This window comes from Dipodomys spectabilis, unplaced genomic scaffold, assembly GCF_019054845.1.
Source record: "Dipodomys spectabilis isolate Male_0828 unplaced genomic scaffold, ASM1905484v1 ptg000034l, whole genome shotgun sequence".
Lineage (NCBI taxonomy): Eukaryota > Metazoa > Chordata > Mammalia > Rodentia > Heteromyidae > Dipodomys > Dipodomys spectabilis.
Window position 1 is genome coordinate 3,877,180 of NW_024870711.1, and position 20,387 is coordinate 3,897,566.

Below are 20,387 nucleotides of genomic sequence, written 5' to 3' on the forward strand. Positions count from 1 at the left end.
ACAATGCTTATCTATTCGCGTGGATTGATCTGACTCTGTGCTTTGCTTTGATCTGGTTACCTGTGTCCATCTAGATGGCGGGGAAGCTCAGTGCATTGGAAATACTTCTGATTGTCTACATCCTAGTTGTACTCGTCCTGGATGTCCTCTTGCTGCTTCTTGTGTTGGAGAAACCTTCAGGTAAAGGAGATCTTGGGGCTGCTGAATGGGAAGAATGGTTAAGGGAAAAGTGCTCTGAATGCCAATGAGATCATTTGATGTCTTCATTCTTCAGTGTGTGGCTGTATGGCAGCATTCAAAAATCCATGTCCGCAATTAATTTAAGTCAATCTCTAAGATAAGAGTTCTTTTTTTTTTTGTTTTTACAACTAAACCTTGAAAGCTCATGACACTCAGATTCTCCTAAGCCCTACCTGGTGCATTTTTAACAGGATGCAAAATTAGACTCATTAGATACCTACCTTTCAGCCAGTATCATATAAGTAATAGAGGCCTCAATGAGAAGGGCCTCCAGCTAAGGTGATGCTTCCCAACTCCATTGCACTACAGTAAAGGATCTTAGTCACAGGGAAGTTCAGGGTGGATTGCATTGTACTATATAGGACTGAAATAGCTATGATATTTCTATAAATGCTTGGAACTGTTTGTTCTCTTTCTCTGTTACGGCACACCACACACACACACACACACACACACACACACACACACACACACACTTACCACTTACTTTATGATGTTGTTTACATGAAATGCTCTGAATCAGTGAATCCACAGAACAGAAAACAAATGAATGCTTACCAAATCCTGGGAGAAGGGGATCATGGGAAATGATCACTCGAGCGTATGATTTCAGCATGATGCAAATGTTTTAACATTAGTCACTGGTTATTGATGGTGCCACTCTGTGAAGTATTTGAACTGTACATTTTATTAAGGTGCATTTTGCACTACGAGACTTCAGTCTCTAAAAACCAACCTATCAACAACTTTTTTTAAAAAAACAAGAAATCAAGTACTTTTAATCTTTGGAGACGTGTTAAACATGTGTGCAGAGGTCATGACTGGCTGCCTGTGATGCGTTCATTTCAGAACTGGGTAAAAGTTAATTCCTAGGTATTTTGTTTTTTGTGGGGCTATTACAAATGGAGTTGCTTTCCTAATTTCAGCCACACTTTTCTCATTGTTGGCATACAGAAAAGCCATTGATTTTGGGGGGTTAATTTTATAACCTGCTACTTTGCCAAAGTTTTGAATCAGCTTGAGTAATTTGGGAGTGGAGTCTATGGGATTCTTTAAATATAAGATCATGTCATCTGCAAAGAGGGAGAGTTTTATTTCTTCTTTCCCTATTTGGATCCCCTTTATGTCTGCATCTTGTCTTATTGCTGTAGCTAGGCATTCTAATACTAGATTGAAGAGAAGTGGAGAGAGTGGGCATCCTTGTCTTGTTCCTGAGTTAAGGGGAAATGGCTTTAGTTTTTCACCATTGAGTATAATGCTGGCTGTAGGTTTGTCATATACAGCCTTTATTGTATTGAGGAATGTTCCATGGATTCCTAATTTTTCCAAAACCTTCATCATAAAGGGGTGTTGGATCTTGTCGAATGCTTTTTCTGCGTCTATTGAGATAACCATGTGGTTCTTATTCTTGCTCCTGTTGATGTGATGAATAATATTAATTGATTTGCGTATATTGAACCATTGGGTGGGGGGGAGAGGGGAGGGTGGGAAGGGAGGTGAAGGGTAAACAAAGGAGGAGGCTGCAATGCTTGGTAAGAAATGTATGCATTATCCTGCCCATGTAATTGTAACCCCTCTGTACAGTATGTTCTCAAATAAAATAAAATTAAATTAAAAAAAAAAAAAAAAGAACTGGGTAAAAGTCTGTAACTGATCCCTCCTTTTCTGCTTCTGTGATTTCCCTGAAAAATTTCAACTTTATTCTTGAATTTCCCTGCAGACACTTCATTTATTCCGGAGTGCCCAGAGATCCCTGTGTCAGAAAGGATTGATTGCGCACCAGGCAAGATGGTGACAGAGGTCAGAGCAATGAGGTTTCTGCTGGGGCCTCACTCGGTTTTATTGAAGGGTAGGGATGGGAGGAGGAAATGGGGGAGGACGAAGAAAGGGGTGACATTGACCAAAGAAGCATTGTACTCAAAACCTGACGTATGGAACTGTAACTCCTTTGTACAGCTACTTAATAATAAGAAGAAGAAATGAGTATGTTCAGTGGGGAGGCTTATGGATCTGCCATTTCTTTGGAGGCATTTATTTCTAGTCCTAATGAAATAGACATTGGTAATAAGGAAGTGAGGGAAACAAGGTAAAAGAATTAAAAAAGAGATAACAATAGGAGGAGATAAAAGTCTAAAAGTCCAAAAGAGGAGGAAAGGCACAAACGTGGCTAAATGGATCATAACTGGGACTTCAAGGTTGAGCATGGAAAGTTAGGTGTCTGACAGCTGCACTTTATTTTCCTTGGAAATGAGACCATCAAGCCATGTGGAACCCTGGGCACTTGCGGCACTCAGGTAACTTTTCTAAGAAGAGCCTTCTAGAATTATTATTGGCAAGTCCCCCCAAAAACGTGGCCAAAAGTACAGATTTTTCTCCCCTCCCTAATTAGATTCCATAACAATATCAACGATTTGAACTCCACATAGTGACTTTGCCTAAACAACTTTGACTTTGCCTAGGCAACTTTGCCTAAAAAGCTATTTTTTTAGGCAAAGTGAGCTATTTCTTTAGCTCACCCAGAGTTTGCATTCTATACCCTGTAATATCCTACTAATTAGGACTATGTTGAATTTTTATTAAGTTAAGCAAGATTAATATCTCAATAGTTTCAGAAATTTCCATTCTAAAATATTTCCATTGTATGTAAAATTATTTTTAACAAATAAGTAATAACAAATAAAGAATAACAGATGAGTTGCTACGGTTTCTTTAACCATTCTCCCATTGACTAGAATATTTATAGCAGCACGTTTCACTTTTCATACTTTCAAGCTAATCAACTTAGAGTTGTCCTAAGATTTCGATGTAGCCTTAGAGAAATTCTTAGATTTATCCTAGTGTTGGGCGTAGTTATGGGAATTTCATCCTTTTTCCATGTTGTTTTTCACTGTATGAAATGAAACACAATTTTGTAAAAATCCACTATACTCTTGATAAGTATGTTTCCATAGTGCTGCCAGGAACACTAAACAGCACGTGTTCTGGTGACCATGTGACCACATGGAGGATTCCATTGGCCTGGCCCTAGGAATGGAATTTCCAGGTTGTAGGACACAAGTTTGCGCTTAGTGAATAACTGCAAAATAACTTTTTTTTTATTCATCAATTCTGTTTCCGCCCCCCCCCCCCATGAAGTCATGGGGCTTCAACTGCAGGTCTGGACTCTGTCTCTGAACTCTTTTTGCTCAAGGATAGTGCTCTACCACTTTGAGCTGCAGCTCCATTTCTGGCTTGCTGGTGGTTAATTAGAGACTCACTGCCTTTCCTGCCCAGGCTGGCTTTGAACCGTGATCTTCAGATCTCAGTCTCCCAAGTAGCCAGGATTAAAAGTGTGAGCCATTAGGGCCTGGCCCATTTCTGTTTCTTTTATTGTGGAATCTTTTGGAATCTCATGATATAGCAATGCTACATCAAATAATAAGGTTTTAAAGTAGTTTTCTAATACGTCTCATTATCTTTTTATCTCAAAACACCAAAGTTCTTTTTCCTTTCTAAAATTTCTATATAGCTTGAGGTGGTACATCAAAAAGGAGATGCACAACCATGGTATGTTTTAGAAAATTGGACTTTCTGGAGGCTGCTTTTCTCTAAGCAAATGTTACATAACATTTTAGTAAAACAATGAATATAAAAGGATTGTTTGATTTTGGAGGCAGTTGGTTATGCATCATTTATAGAATTTAAGCATCCATTAGAGACTTAATTGAAGAAACGCTTGCATCAAATATAACTTGGACTAGGTAAGTTTTAAGTCAATTTTCAATTCTTCATTGATATAGGACAAAATTGTCTGATTGAAAAGTACCATAAAAACTTATTTGACATAAAATATACTGACAAACACTCTTGAAAAAAGTTTTGTGTTAACAAGAAAACAGAGATAAATAGACTTGTGAGTGAACACGATAGTTCAGACTATAGTTTACAGGAGTCTGTATTATTGTGAGACTGGAAAAGAAGGAAAGTAATATTGTTTCTATATACTAATATGTATAATACATAATATATAATAGGAATAGCTTATATATGTTATGTCATGTACATATATGATATATAATATGCATCTATATTATATATAATACACATGTGTGTATATGTGGTGTGTGTGTGTGTGTGTGTGTGTGTGTTGGAAGAGATATAGAGTTTAAATAATAGTTAAGTAATTATCCCCAAGACACTTTAGTTTCTGGGACTGAAAGAAGGATATCAGAGCAGGTTACACAGGAAGATATTGTGTTGATTTGAATGTTTATTGCCCTTTCTGAGATCTGTAGACTTTGAAACCATTTGTAACAGTGAAACTCACCCTCTGGACTTTACAGACTTCAGTTTCAGGGGTGGCAGAGATGATCATTGTCTGCCCCAGACTTAGAAAAACTTAGTAATTCCCAGGCCACCCAGAGGCTCCAAATTCTTTGCTGATCCCTTCTAGGAAGTTTCTTATCTGAAAAGAAGATAGAAATGCTTCATTCTATGGAGAATGAATAACTTCTATTTATTCTATGAGGAATAAATATTTAAGTGATGGCATATCGACAATGCCTTTTCATTGTACATATGAAATGTACTAAATTCATGTCAGGACTTTCCAGAACAATGCCAGAAGATATTGACATGTGAAATGTTTTTCAGTACTATCCATATTTAAGGCAAGTGGTGTTGTGACATCTTCTTTATTTTTTAAAAATAACACAACCAATGCTGAAGTTAACACAACCCACACTGAATTCAATAAGATTCAGGCTTGAATAGTTATGTACAGAATAAAGCAAGGAAGTATTGATTTGAAAATACAATAATACTCTTGTAAACTGTAGTCTGAACAATCATGTTCACTCACAAGTCTCTTTATCTCTGTTTTCATGTTAACACAAAACTTTTTTCAAGAGTTTTTGTCTATATATTTTTTAAATAAGTTTTTTATTGTGAAAATACTGAACAGAGAGGTTACAGTTACATGAGCAAGGTAATGAGTACATTTCTTATCCAGCATTGTTGCTCCTCCTTTGTTTTTCCCTACCATCCCTTCCCTCTCACCTCCTCAACTATACTCCTACTCTCTCTCTCCCTCCCCCCTCCCCCGCCTAAATTATAAAGTTCGTTTTTCAACATCGAGTCTTGTTGCAATGGGTTAACCTGTATCCCTATTTAAACAATTTGTTTTTTCCCTTCCCCCAATTATACCAACATCAAACACAGTGAAACCAGGGCTTATATCGTGGAGGAGGGATATACAAAGCAACAAAAAAAATCACATGGTGCCTTATAAATACGTAAGAAACAATAGCAAGAAAGAAAAACCCACTTGTGTCCTTACCTTGGGGTTCATTTCGCTTAACATCATCTTATATTGCAAATAAGGGAAACCATGGGACTTAAGTTTCTTTGGGCCTGGCTTACTTCACTTAATATAATTTTTTCCAAGTCTTTCCATTTCCTAACAAATGGGATGATGTCATTCTTTCTAATAGAGGCATAGAATTCCATTGTCTATATAGAAAGCCCACGGATTGGGAGAAGGTCTTCACTAGCCATTTAACAGACAAGAGTCTCATATCTAAAATATACTTGGAACTCAAAAAATTAAAACCCCCAAGAACAAATCCTCAAAGAAACAACTGCTCGATAAATAAGTGGGCTAAAGACTTAAAGAGAAACTTCTCTGAAGAGGAAATAAGAATGTCCAATAGACACATGAAGAAATGCTCAATCTCTCTAGCCATAAAAGAAATGCAAATCAAAACTACATTGAGATTCCACCTCACCCCAGTTAGAATGGCTATAATCAAGAACTCTAATAACAACAGATGCTGGAGGGGATGTGACCAAAAGGGAACCCTTATGCATTGTTGGTGGAAGTGTAAACTTGTTCAACCACTTTGGAAATCAGTATGGAGGTTCCTCAAAAGACTCCACATAGAGCTCCCTTATGACCCAGCAATCCCACTTTTGGGCATTTACCCAAATGATCACAAACAAGACCATACTAAAGCTACCAGCATGACTATGCTTATTGTAGCATTATTTACCATAGCTAAGATATGGAACCAACCCAGATGCCCCTCAGTAGATGAATTGTCAGTATATTTCATGTCGAATAAGTTTTTATGACACTTTTCAATCAGACAATTTTGTCCTATAGCAATGAAGAACTGAAAACTGATCTAAAACTTACCTAGTCCAATTTGCCCCATGAAGATTAGAATATGTTTGTGACTTGAACTAAGTATCCCTGTCCCACAATACTGTGAAATTTGTGAAATTTATGTAGTCATTTAATCACAATAAAAATTGTAAAAAAAAAGTTTTCTTTCTACTTGCTGTTCCACTCCCTGGAATCACATTGCCAGCTTAGTGAGCATCTTTCTTTATCTTTTGATCAAGAGCTCATTGCTCTTGACACAATTTTTTATAAGTTTTTTATTATGAAAATGCTGTACAGAGGGGTTACAGTTACGTGAGCAATCAGGCATTGCTACTTTCTCTGCCTGGAGCACTGATTTGCTCTCCATCTGTCTCCCCTCCTAGTGATTTAGAATTGATTTTACCTTTTTCCTACCTAGAGGACCTTTTCATTCCACTCCCAGCCTTCCAGCCTGGGTGCTGTGTGTGCTTCCTTAATTCCTAGGCACACTGTTGGAGTACTTAACTCATCGCATTATAGCTCTTTTAGTTGTCTTCATTTATGACTGACTGTCAGTTTGCTGAAGGCATAAACTGTGTCTTATTAATCTGTGTCATCAGTTCCTTCCTTAAATGGTAGGTAATGAATGCCTGTTGATGGATGGATACTTGGAATGAATAAAGAAATGAATGTCATTATGGCATACCTTCAATTCTCCTGGGACTAAAATGGGCAATAAACAGTCAAATAATAATTGCTTCCTTCACTTTGTAGAATGCCAACTCTTTCCCCTTATTACAGGAGATTTGCAGCTGGCAACATAAATGCTGCTGGAAGCATGAGGCAGATCCCAACATCCCAAGTTGCTTCTTCCCCAGGAACTGGGGCTACGAAGTCCAAGATGGCCCTACAAATAGAAGTACAGGTGAGCCCACGCCAACATGGCTTCAGGGAATAACTCTTGGTGGCCCAGATAAGTGAGTGAAAAAGAAGAGCTAAAACTCCCTCTTTCCCTCCTTTTAAACCCTAGACTTCACTGCCCGGTTGAGAAGGTCTCCATCCCCATCTCTATTTGGAGATGATATCGCTAATGCCCTCTTCACAGCTGAGAGCCAGACGTCCAATCGTTTTCATTTCAAGGTAGATCTCTGCAGATTACAGTGCTCCGCCCTGGGTTCAGGCCACCCTCCATTATGCACTGCACAAAATGTGATCAGACAGACAGCATCCCTTCTTTCTCTCAGAATCTCTGTGTGGGATGGAGAGGTGAATTTGTTCTTGATAGGGCATGTGCGGCTGGGTGGTGTCTCCTCACACATCAGAAACCACAGGATTCCGAATCAGAAATGGTTCTCATGGGGGCCTGTTTGAGAGGAAACATCCTTGGTGGCTCTACAAAGAAGTGGTCTTCTGCTTTTCTCCTGACAGATAACTGACTTCAATGAGCTACGCTATGAAGTCCCTCCCGAGGTCATCAATCCCGTTAACAGGACTGCTGATAAATCTACCTTGAGCTACGACATTGAGGTCACTTATAAGCCCTTTAGCTTCAGAATAATTCGGAAAAGCAACAAGAAAGTATTGTGAGTTTTTTCAGCTACTGGCATATGGAGTCAGAACATCATTCATTTTTGACGCATGTGGGGTACACAGTAAATGATTATGGCTCCGAGATATATTTTCAACTTTAGAAAAATCCCAAATGACACACTGTAATTAACAGTGGTAAACTGTCATGATTGTAGAGCAAAAAAATATAAAGATGTAGTGCTTCATTATGTTTGTAAAAATGCATATATACACATGGTTCAAATACCTTGAAACAGGAAGCTTTCTTGTTTACAGTTACCATTCCTACTGGCATTCAAACTTTATCTATTTTTTTCTTTTTTTTTATGGTGAAAATACCATACAGAGGGGTTACAATTACATGGGCAAGGTCATGAGTACATTTCTTATCAAGCATTGTTGCCTCCTCCTTTGTTTCCCCTTCCCATCCCTTCCAATCTCTCCCCCCACCCCTGCTGCCCCCACGTCTCCCCTACCCCCTTCCCCCACCCCGGCCAAAGTTGTAAAGTTCGTTTTTTGACATAACGTCTTGTACATCTCATTGTTGCAATGGGTCCACCTGTATCCCTATTTAAACAATTTGTTTTTTCCCTTCCCCTCCACAAATTATACCAACATCATTCTTTTATGGTTCCAAAGTATCACGTCTTGTGAACCTTCTCCTTTAGCACCTTGTGGTAGTATGAGGTGAATAGCTTAGGGATCGCCAGGAGAAAATCCTGGCACTAGCAAATCACCAGTTGGCTGTGCCACGTAAGGCACTAGAGCTCATTTCTTCAACATCTGTTTCCTTGTCTGCAAAAAGAGGATCAAAATATTCATTTTTGCTAGGGGAAATGGGGGTGTTACTTTGAAAATAATCTTGGAGAGACTGAAATTGTGGGGATGGGGGGGTTGGGAGAAATGGGGGAGAATGATTGTATTACAAACTGACATGCTAAATGGAAGCCTATTTGTACAACTACTTAAGGATGATATTAATAATTATAGTCATAATTACAAAGAAAGTATTCTGAGTAGTGTCTAGTATGTAGCAGATGCACAGAAATTGAAGACCCACATTTTCTCTCTGCCCCACCCCCGATCATTCAATCTAAGCCTCTGGGGTCCATCACCAATAAAATGCTCCTCTGATGATCAACAAGTAATGTACTCATTACCTACTCATGTAACTGTAACCCCTCTGTACAGCATCTTTACAATACAATACAGTACAATTCAATTCAATACAATACTCCCCTGGATTCAAAGAAATAGAGACACCTTAGGAGAGGCATCAAAGGTAGCAGGGAAATTGCTGATAACACCTGTAGTAACTGAGTTCTGCGTGCTTTGGAGAGGCGTACTGGCAGAGGCAAGAATGGGTGTCAGTAACTCTTTCTCTCCCTACACGGCCCAGGTTGGACACCGGCATTGGGCCCCTCCTGTTCGCCCAGCAGTACCTGCAGCTGTCTTTCCGACTGCCTAGCACTAATGTGTACGGGCTGGGGGAACACGTCCATCAGTGGTACCGCCATGACCTGAGCTGGAAGACCTGGCCCATCTTCACCCGGGACACCACCCCTACAGCGGTGAGCACCACTCTGTCCTGCCACTTGGTCCCAGTCAGTTCTGCTCTCCCTTCTTCCCCCCAAACAGCCTACGTATTACAACTAGATCTTTTTGCTTAACTAGCAGTGTTGGTATTGAGGAATTCCTGGTTGTGAACAACTAGAAATGGCGATTTTATAAGATCTGATTTATACTAGGAGATGCAACTTAATAATTAAGACAGAGTATTAGAAAACCTAGTCATAAGATCACTTTTTGTTTACTGGGAGAAAGTCAGTGGAATCTCATGGATAAAAAATGCTCCTTTTCTAGCAGCTTGTAGATTGCTAGTTGAAGTGTGCTTCAAACGTAGGCCTGTTGACATGATCTTGCTGGTGATAGAATGTAGACTCAGACCAGGGGTGCTCTGAGACCCACTGATTTCCAATCTCCTTACCTGCCTGGTAATGAGATCTCCAGGTGAATCAGAGGTGCGTTAAAGTGGGAGCAGGGCTAATCTCATCCTATTCCTCCCAATTTACCTGGAGTTAAGACTTAGCTTTATCTTTAGTTTACCTTTTCTGTCTCTTCTTTTATCTTTTCTTTTTTTGGCTCTCTAGTATGCACAATACTTTTGTGCAATACAATTAAGGTACACCATTGGGAAAATGAAACACAAATACCAAAAGACATACACATTATAAGCCTGGAGCATTCAAATTAAACAGGTTGAAAATTGCTCTTTTAAATTGTTATGATAAAAATCTGAATGCTTACCTTTGATTTTTGCACTTGTCTTGTTGCTGGCTGATAGTAAAGGTTTGGACAAGGCCTTGAGTAACATTTACGTGTAGAGTGTTTTTCCAAGACTTCGCTGTGTCTGCAGTCCTTCTCAGACCCCTTACAAGAGCTGCAGGTGTGTTGTGTAAGGGAGGAGGAAGCTGATGTTTTGCGGTTTATACTCTGCAAAAGTTGAACCAATGCAAGCAACACATTAGTGTGTAACACTCCTACCAATATCTGAAGCAATGGAAGGGATAGTCTTACTGAATTAAACAAAAATGTTTTAAAAACAACAACAAAAATGAAGCTACAATGTTTGGTCAACAGCCCTAGCAAATACCCTCAACATCATACTGTTTGACTTTCTACAGCTGAAATTCTTAAGTTATATAGTTACAGATTAGATTAAGTGTAGTTTTCCCTCCCTCCCTCTCTTCCCTGCCTCCTCCCTGCTCCCTCCCTCCCTCTGTTTCCTTTGTTCCTTCTTTTTCTCTTACCCTCCCTTCCTTTGCTCTCTTCTGTCTTTCCTTATTCCCTTCCTCTCACACTCTTCTCTCCCTTTTTCTTCTAGTCATTTCTTTTCTTCCTTAAAAAGTTAAAAACATTTACCTGTCTTTTAAATGTTGATTTCATGTCTGTTCTTAAATATGAATTCAGATCTGGCCTGCTGATCATGTCTATTTTGCACATCATGCTGATTTTCTTTCATTTTCCCTTTGGAATTTATACCATGATCAGAACTATTGCCCCATAATGTGGGCTGATTGTGACATTGCCACACCACAGGCAATTAGAGAAAATGTTCTGTCTCTTGTCACCTCAGTATCTGCTATTTTATAACACTTACAGCTTTATACAAACACCTTATCTCTTTCTAGGTCAGAGCTCAACACAGCCTTCTCTGAGGCTCCATGTCTTTTTAAAAAGTTCCAAGAATCTTTGCTACTTTTGCCTATTAAGTTTAGAAAGATTAGAAAATACACTGAGAATTAAGAAAGAATGCAAATGTCCTCATAATATCATCATATTCTGCATTTTTTTATTTATTTCTAATCTTTCAAGAATAAAGGGTAGGGATATAGCATTCACATAAAGTTCACCTGTTTTAAGTAGAATTCACTGGTTTCAAGCACACTTGCTGAGTTGTGCTCATCACTAGGATCTACTTTTAGAATGTTTTTGTTATCCCCCTAGTCTCTCTTGCCCCTTTAGACTTAACCCCAATTCATAACCCAGGGTGTCCAAAAGCTCCAGGCAACCTCTTGCCGACAACAGTATTTCTGTCTATGGATCTGGGTTTCCCAGACATTTCCTATAAACAGAATCATGCAATGTAGGTATGGTATTTGATATCTGTTTCTTTCCCTTAGCACAACATTTTTGAGGTGTACTTTGTTGTAACATGTATTGTGTCTTATTATCACAAGAAAATATCCCATTGAATGAATATACCATATTTTTTATTTATCGATTAATGATAGCATTTCAATCCCTTTTGCTAGAAAGTGAACCATGTTGGAATACATTGCATCTATGAATGAAGATTGCAAAATAAAACTTGTCAAAAGCTGTTGAATACAGAGATAGGGAAAGGGAGAATAAACGAGGGGTCAATCTGAAGTTCTGTAAATGTATGTGTGCAAAACATCAATGTGAAAGTTTTTGGAACAACTGGTATACATTAACATAATGAGTGGCAGGAATATAAAACAAGTCCTGTCTAAGTTGGGGGTATTAGTGGGAAGAGGGAAGTGAATACAAAGGATGAAGGAGAAAGATTATGGTTAAAATACTTGATGTGTGTGTGGGAAAATGGACTTTAAAGCTTGTTGAATTGGTTTGAGAAAGGGAAGGAAGGATGTGGGAGAGGTGGAGTCAGATCAAAGTACTTTGCCTGCATACATGGACATTTCAAAATGAAGTCCCTTTGTACCACTAATTAATGTTAAGAATATGATAACATTTTCAGTACAATACTTTATCAAATGTTGATCAAGTATACTCATGGGTATATACCTTTTTTAAGAGGATGGATGGGTTAGTATAGCTTTGTAGCCTAGGCTGGTCTAGAACTCTGTGTAGCCCCAAGTGTAATCCTCCTGCCTTCACATCTCAGTTGCTGAGATTTGAAACATCACCATCATACCTAGAAGAATAATTTTTTAGATACAGTGTGATTATTTCTCTTTCCCCTTTCTCATTGACAGGGCATGATCAATCTGTACGGAGCACATACATTTTTCTTGTGCCTGGAAGACACCAGTGGGTCCTCTTTTGGAGTTTTTCTGATGAACAGCAATGCCATGGGTAAGGAACATCCTCGTATCTTCCATGAGTGAGATTAACTTTTGAGACACTACTTTCATATAAAATAAAAGTATGGTGAGAACATGGTTTAACAGAGGCATATCAAAACTGCATTGCCTTTATCGAATCTAGAACCTAAAAGTCCTTTCGCCTGTCTAGAACATGGAGCTTATGTTTACAGCCATTTGACTGAAATTTGCTTCTGAGGTCTTCTTTGATTGCTAATGTCTCTTAATGTTCTGTAGATAATAGAATCCACTGATAGACATATCTCAACACATCCCTTTCAGAAAATCTGCCTTAGACAAACGGATGTTTTGGGTGGGCTGTTTCTCATGATCCTAATCTATGATCTTCCTTTTCTTATTAAGTATTTATACAAAGAGATTTCAGTTCCATCAGTCAGATGATGAGGACAATGACTCTAAATCACTTCCACTCCTCTCATTATTCTCCCCCATATCTCCCGCTCTCACCACTGCTCTTGTTATGTCATTCAGTTTCGATTTACCTATTCTTAATCAAAACAGAATTCAATTCTAAACTGGTGTCTCATTCAATACATTGGCAAACTTCAACAATCTTCTAATAAAAAAAGTACATGTGTGATTCTTCTCCATTTGAGAAGGAGCTTGGGATGATTTTGAATGCTTCAGATATTCATGCTTTAGAGAAAAAACAGGATTTCAGCCATGACATTCTAACACCTCACGTCAATCCTCTCAGAGATTGCCCTGCAGCCTGCTCCTGCAATCACTTACCGCACAATTGGGGGCGTATTGGACTTTTATGTGTTCCTGGGAGACACCCCAGAGCAAGTGGTCCAGGAGTACCTGGAGGTATGGCTTTGCCTATACACAATCTCATTCACTGATCTTTTCTAGAATACTAATAAAGGTTATTAGTAGGATGAATATAAATGCTCCCATTGTTAACATTATGATAACATTTATTGGACCCTTTCTGCATAGTAAAAACTACTTTTGGAGCCATGAGAATTGCAAAATAAGTTCATCACTGCTTGTTTGCAAGGTGCTCATCATTCATCCAGCTACAATCTATCAGTTTAAGGACCCACAGCCACTCATCAGCAAAGTCCAATCGATCGTCAAGTAAAAATTCAGTGAAGAGGAAGTATGTGAAAGTAAGACTGCTAGGTAACTGGTATTTGATTCAAACTGCAGAATAAAGGAGACTTGACACTATTTTGCCTAAACTTCTTACTTTTCAGACAGAAAACACAGGCACAGAAAGATGGTGTTTTCAAGATGACTCACAAAGGCACATTAAGTATAGTTCCAGATGCCAGTGAATTTACAATCAAATAGAAGAAACTATGATACTGACTGAACCCTTTGTAATAGGGAGGACTCTTACTATGTGCTAGTATTGAGGTATAACAGTTTCATGGAAGGAGTTCAGAGGAATGAGAGAAAGCTCCTTCATATTAGATGGACCTGGCTCTTAGGGAACAGTGTGTGGCAGGATTTGGTCAGCTGTCTTCTTAAAGTGGTGACTTAAACTACTTGGAAAAGTCAGATTTCAAAGCTATTTTCACATTACTTCAACCACCCTAATCCTAATCCTATTAGTTCTTATTACTCTCTCCCTGCACATTCCAGTTTATAAAATGATATTAGGTATATTTATTTGCTTTAAGTTCTAGAAAGTGAGAAGCTACATTTGCTTTACATCACTGTGTTCTCCATACCTATATTCTTTGAAAACTCTCGCTAAACAAATGAATATTAAAGTTTTCCAGGACTAAGAATGTCACTCAGTGTCAGAGCACTTGCCTAGCATGTACAAGGCCCCGGATTCAATATATGCGGCTTTAAACCAACCAACCAAACAGATAAAATTATTGCTTTCCTCCATGATGACTCTGTTAATTGAGTGTTTCCTAAAAATCCTAGTACTGTCTGATGTTGCAGTTGTTGGGAATGCATTTATGAGTTTAGTGAAGACGGATGTGAGTTGTAGCATTTTTCAGATCATCCTGGGGGAATTCTCTGACGTTGTTAGACTGAGGACTCTGTAGGAAATGAAATGGAGCAAACAGTCCCCATGTTAGTCATGGCGTTAAGTATGGTTGTCGTCACAGTGGTATAACTGACCCCTCTCCACTTCCCTTTCCAGCTTGTTGGACGGCCATTCCTGCCTGCCTACTGGAGTCTTGGGTTCCAGCTTAGTCGCAGAGATTATGGTGGTATTCATGGATTGAGAGAGGTTGTAAACCGAAATCGTAAAGCTGGGATCCCATATGTAAGCTGGACTTCTCTTGTTATGATTTAGGCACCATTTGCAATCTTTTATTTTTGCATCAAAAATAACCTATTAGGAAAAATAGAGAAAAGGATCGATGATAGCGGGGGAGATATATTTACTGTCATGAACTTGTACACTGACTCACCCATCTGATCATGGAGAGTCCATAGTATGTGGAGTCAAGTGGATCTGCCTTTGACTTCAAGCCTTTTCCTTAGCGCCACACAATCTGGGATGATTAATTATCACCTTTGAATTTTAGTTTCCACACTGGTAAAATGAAAATGTAAGACTCGGTGGGCTGGTATAAAGAAATACTTCATAAAGCAAATATATAATACTTGGGTCAGGGAATAAAGTCCATCGAAGTTAGCTGTTACTTCTCAAGAGAGAGTAGCACCCGAAGTGACATGTACCAGTAAGAACTGGCAACTACAATAATAATTTAAAGTTAACGGTTTTCTCATGGTGAACTTACGAACTCCTCTCGGATCTGATAGACTATAAACTTCAAAGCTCTATGGCCACAATTATTTATGATGTTCAATGTTCACCTGTAAATCAAAAGATAATTTCTAAGTGTGGAATATTCGATAAGATTCCCAAGGAGATACATAGCCTATGGTTGGTGAAGTAATCAAAAGAACTTATAAGGGGCTAGCTGTGTGCAACTTCGGCACATTAATGCGGGTGGATGTGTGAGCGTATGAAGGAAGATGGCAGATTGTTAAGGCCAGGCAGCGGAACGAGTCTTCCTTTGAGAAATGAGATGCCCACTGTGCTGTTCTATATTGAGAAAGAAATGTATTGTGTTTCATTTTACTTTCCCCATATCTGCTGTCTGAAAGCATCCAGTTCTAGGGAGGCTGAGAGCAGATTCGGCTATGCCTTTCTTACTTTGCAGAGGGCTTTGTTATTTCTGGTTAGCCCTCATTTAGCAGGATTTTGTGAATGAGGAAATGGAGATGCTGTATGTTTTAAGGATTTTCCCAAGGTTGCACAACTAGCTCAGTGGCGTGACCAGTGCAAGTACATTTTTTTAACCTTGTCATTCATTTTTAAAAACTCTGCTCTTGATTTGGGTGTAGGGCATTTGGTTAGAATGGAGGTTGCCTGGTCGCTCTGTCCTGTTTCTGATAAGGGCTTTCCTGCGATGGTGACAGTTCAGGAAGAAGTGGGCTTTTCTCTCTCTTTATGTGACAGCGAGGGACACCTGGGTCATAAGTGATTGTCCAGTATCAGGACAGGTGGGCTTGTTTGGACAGCAGGAATCCTTTAAGACACGACCACATGAAATATGCATAGAGGACTTTTGTATTTGAGGAAAGGGGAAGATTGGGGAGAAGAAAGAGAAGAATTAAGGGTTCATGACCAACTACCACCCTCTGTTGTATGACTTTGGAAATGTCACTCAACCCTTTCACATGTCAATCTTTTCACTAAGAATATTATCTACTCCTCATACATTGGTTTGCAAACAAAAGAAAATTTACTCAGTGAAAGCTCTCTCTCTCTCTCTCTCTCTCTCTCTCTCTCTCTCTCTCTCTCTCTCTCTCTGTCATTTATCTTTGTTAATTATTCCTCAAAGTAGTTTTCTAGGGGGAAAAGACTACTTTTCCCCTTACCCTATATTCTGGCTTGATGTGTGGGGTCTAAGGTAGTACGTAATTATAACATTATCCATATACTCATCTAAATAAAATATTTACACACATCAAAGGCTCTCAGTTTGCAGAGACAGAGCACAGTGTTTATCCTAGGTCTAATTAGGGTAGCTTCTGTCTTAAGTGGGAGCCCCATTTCTCAAAGAACTAACCATGCCCCCCTGAAGGGTCCTGGATGAGTAAGCAATGTGGCTGCACGTGTGTGTGTGTGTGTGTGTGTGTGTGTGTGTGTGTGTGTGTATGTGTGTAATCATTAAATAGTTGTACAATTCCGCATGTCAGTTTCTGAGTACAATGCATCTTGAGCAACATCATCTCTTCCTTCCTTCTCCTCGCTCTGGCTTCCATTTGAATGGTCACACCAGAGTCAAAACCCTTTCCGTCAACCTGGTGATCATTCCTCTAGATGATAATTGGCCCAAGCTTTCTTTCAGGATGTGCAGTACTCAGACATAGACCTCATGGAAGGAAAAAAGGATTTCACTATTGACCATCAAACTTACTCCAACATCTCAGATTTTGTCACAGACTTGCATGACCATGGGCAGAAATATATAATTATCACGGTATGTTCAAACACGTCTCTGTTTTCCAATTTTATTTTCTTTCAGAGGGCAAAAGAAAATTTATTAAAAATAACATTTATCTACTGTTTTTTTAAATTAGAATCCTGGCATCTCCAAATCCTCTGACTATGAGGCCTATACCAAGGGAAGCACAAAGAGAATATGGATCGTAGGGAACAGCGGCTTTGCTGTTGGGGAGGTAATTTCTTAGAAATTTAGGGTAAATGACTATCATTCGGGGAAATCTGTTTCTTTGGTATGAAGGTGAGTGAAAAGGAAGTTATACTATTGCCACTCCTGTCATGATTTTAGACGTTTCCTTCATTATATTTTGTGGGCAGTGTTGGGATTGAGTGCAGGCTTTGCTCTTGTGAGGTAAGCATTCTGCCACTTGAGCCTTTCCATTTCATAAACTCTTTTGTGTGCTGGTATTTTAAGATGAAGTCTTGCTTTAGGCCTAGACTTTGACCCTTCTACCTGTGCTTCTGCACTTTGCTGGAATGACAGGTGTATGCTACTTTACACAGCCACTATCTTCCCCTGTAGCTGGGATTACAGATGAACCATTGTGTATAACCATTGATTGAGATGGAGTCTTGTAAGTGTTTTTAATCCAGGCTGACCTAGAACTGTAATTTCTGTCTTCTTCTTTCAAGTAGCAAGGATTACACACTTGAAGCACTCACGTGCCCTGTGCTCATTACTATTCATAAGCCAATAGTGGAAATGGTAATATGATTAAAATTCTAGCAGATATAAAAAAAAGCTAGTCCCTGACCTACTAATATTTCAGATGGTTGAAAAGGAATATATGATTAGAAGAAAATTCTTTCTACCTCTTTTCCAAGACATGAAATTCAACTGCACTAATGTAGCAGGATGCTTAATCTTAATCTTAGCCAAAATATACTTCTGGGACATCTTATTAGTATAAATTAATTATACAAAGGAGCACCATTTTGATATTTAAGATTTGTATATAATGTACTTTAATCAAATCCACCTCTTTACATTACTCATTCTTTTTCTCTAGGATTCATAGGATTTTATTTTTTGTTTTGATTTTTAAATGTAATTTTATTTATTTTAATTTAATTGTGTTTTAAATTAGGTAGGTATTCAAAGGAGGCAGCATTTAACAAAGCACTTTATAAATACAATGCCTCTTGATCAGTGTCACCACCTTTGACCCCCCTTCCCTTACTTTTCTTAATTTTATGATTTTATACAATGAAATCTCTCCTCTCCTCCTCCTCCTCTATTCTTCTTCTTCTTCTTCTTCTTCTTCTTCTTCTTCTTCTTCTTCTTCTTCTTCTTCTTCTTCTTCTTCTTCTTCTTCTTCTTCTTCTTCTTCTTCTTCTTCTTCTTCTTCTTCTTCTTCTTCTTCTTCTTCTTCTTCTTCTTCCTCTTCTTCCTCTTCCTCTTCTTCCTCTTCCTCTTCTTCCTCTTCCTCTTCTTCTTCCCCTTTTTCTTCTTTCCCCATTCTCTTCTTTCCCCATTCTCTTCTTTCCCCATTCTCTTCTTTCCCCATTCTTCTTCTTCTTCTCCCTCTCCTTCTCTACCTTGGTCTGATGTAATAAAATTTTACTTTCTTCATTGAAAAATATATGTGATGGGTTTTCACTTAAGAGAAGCCTAGGTTTCCTTCTATTTTTTTTTCTTCCTTTGCTTCCTTGTATGTATTTTACTGCTTGCTTAGTTTTTGTTAGGGGAGTTCCAAATTTGGACTCTCAAATGACAAGTACTCCAGAGTTTCCTGTAAGAAATGATTGCCAATAATCAATGGATCACTTAACTATCAGATTCATTTCTAGAGCCTCTTGCTTCATTCTCTAGGGATATCCTGGAGAGTCAGTCTTTCCTGATTTCAGCAATCCAGCTTCTACTGAGTGGTGGGAAGATCAGTTCAAAGATTTTCATGACCAGCTGGACTTTGATGGTGTGTGGATTGTAAGTAATCCTTCCAGACCCGAATTCCCAAGCAGACACCCCAGATTTTCAAGTGAAAGTGAATAAAATTAACTGAGCTAAAAAAAATGACTTGACAGACATATCCTAGATACTCAGGAGGGTGAGAACTGAGGATTGCAGTTCAAACCTAATCCAGGCAGGAAAGTCTGTGAGACTCTTATCTCTAATAAAACACTCAGAAAATGGGAAATGGCATTGTGGCTGATGTGGTAGAGTGCTCACCTTGAGCTTAAGAGCTCAGGGACAGCACTCAGGCCCAGAGTTCAAGCCATAACCCACACAAAAAAAAGAAATTATGTATATTAAAGGTTTTACTAGTCAGTAGTTGCTAGTAAATGCTTAATAACATGTTCTTAGGGACATAAGGTAAGCATTCACGTGGGTCTTTTATCCATTTCCAAGGTATAATTACTCCTATTATGGTTGATTTCAAGCTAACAACATGATGTCATTGGTTGGCTGTCTGTTGTCAATACAGTCAGAAAATCATGAGTATGATCAGCTCTCATGAGCTCGTGTTAGCTGCAGCCAGCTTTCTTTTACTTAATGCTGAGATTCAGCTATAGTAAATTATTCTTCTCAAAACCCTGGGTTCTTACTCTGGATTTGCAATCAACTGGTTCCTTTTGATTAGTACTTTGTGTTAGGTTTTTAAAGAAGAGGTGGCCAAGTAAGAACCACACCACACACATGGTATTCAGGTAAGGGGTAGGTTTATTCATTGTTCCGGCTGGCACCAGGCCATGATGGCACTACACTTGGCTGGGTAAAAGCCTGGAAAAGAGAGCATCTGGTACTAGGCTCGGCCTTATCTAGGGTAGGGGTGGGGAAAGGTGTGGCCACATTGAATTCAGATGTGACCTCAGCGGATGGAGATGTGACTTTTTACAGGTGTGCCAGTTGCCTAGGTAACGCAGATAGTGGACAGAGACTTTGCTGCCAGGAGGGTGGAGTCTGCTAGCCATCCAGGAGCAGACCTTTCACTTTGTTTACTGAAGGCCTTGGCTTTCCCTCCATTACTCTCTTTCAGCTTAAATTATTGCTTTATTAAAAGTTATTATTGCTATTCTTTTACACTATAGGCTCTTAAAAGTTTAATCACTAGAAAATAACGAGCCCTTAAGGTTTTTATTGGACAGCAACAGGTAGATTTCTTTGAAATTTGAAAAATACTTTTGTTAACAACAGCAGATATCACTTATTTTTAGGTCATTTTAGATAAATGAGTTTTACCTTAACTGTTTTCTCTTATTACTTCTTATTTAGTGGAATAAGAGACAGGGAAAGTAATAGAACAAAGCAATTACTCAATCTTTGGCTCTTTAAGCATGCAGCACAGTGACACCATCAATAAGATCTTCACAA

General features: G+C 38.8%; 1 protein-coding gene across 1 annotated transcript in view; it reads left to right on the forward strand.

Annotated features, from left to right (window-relative positions):
- Positions 1-74: 74 nt before the first annotated feature.
- Mgam2 (maltase-glucoamylase 2 (putative)) overlaps positions 75-20,387 on the forward strand; it is a 63,510-nt gene continuing 43,197 nt past the window's right edge. Inside the window, exons 1-12 of the mRNA XM_042677081.1 lie at positions 75-180; positions 1,961-2,040; positions 7,166-7,289; positions 7,395-7,504; positions 7,793-7,947; positions 9,333-9,504; positions 12,454-12,553; positions 13,280-13,392; positions 14,693-14,818; positions 16,920-17,051; positions 17,152-17,250; positions 18,888-19,001. Coding sequence (XP_042533015.1) covers positions 75-180; positions 1,961-2,040; positions 7,166-7,289; positions 7,395-7,504; positions 7,793-7,947; positions 9,333-9,504; positions 12,454-12,553; positions 13,280-13,392; positions 14,693-14,818; positions 16,920-17,051; positions 17,152-17,250; positions 18,888-19,001 — 1,431 coding nt within the window. The remainder of the gene's footprint in view (positions 181-1,960; positions 2,041-7,165; positions 7,290-7,394; positions 7,505-7,792; positions 7,948-9,332; positions 9,505-12,453; positions 12,554-13,279; positions 13,393-14,692; positions 14,819-16,919; positions 17,052-17,151; positions 17,251-18,887; positions 19,002-20,387) is intronic.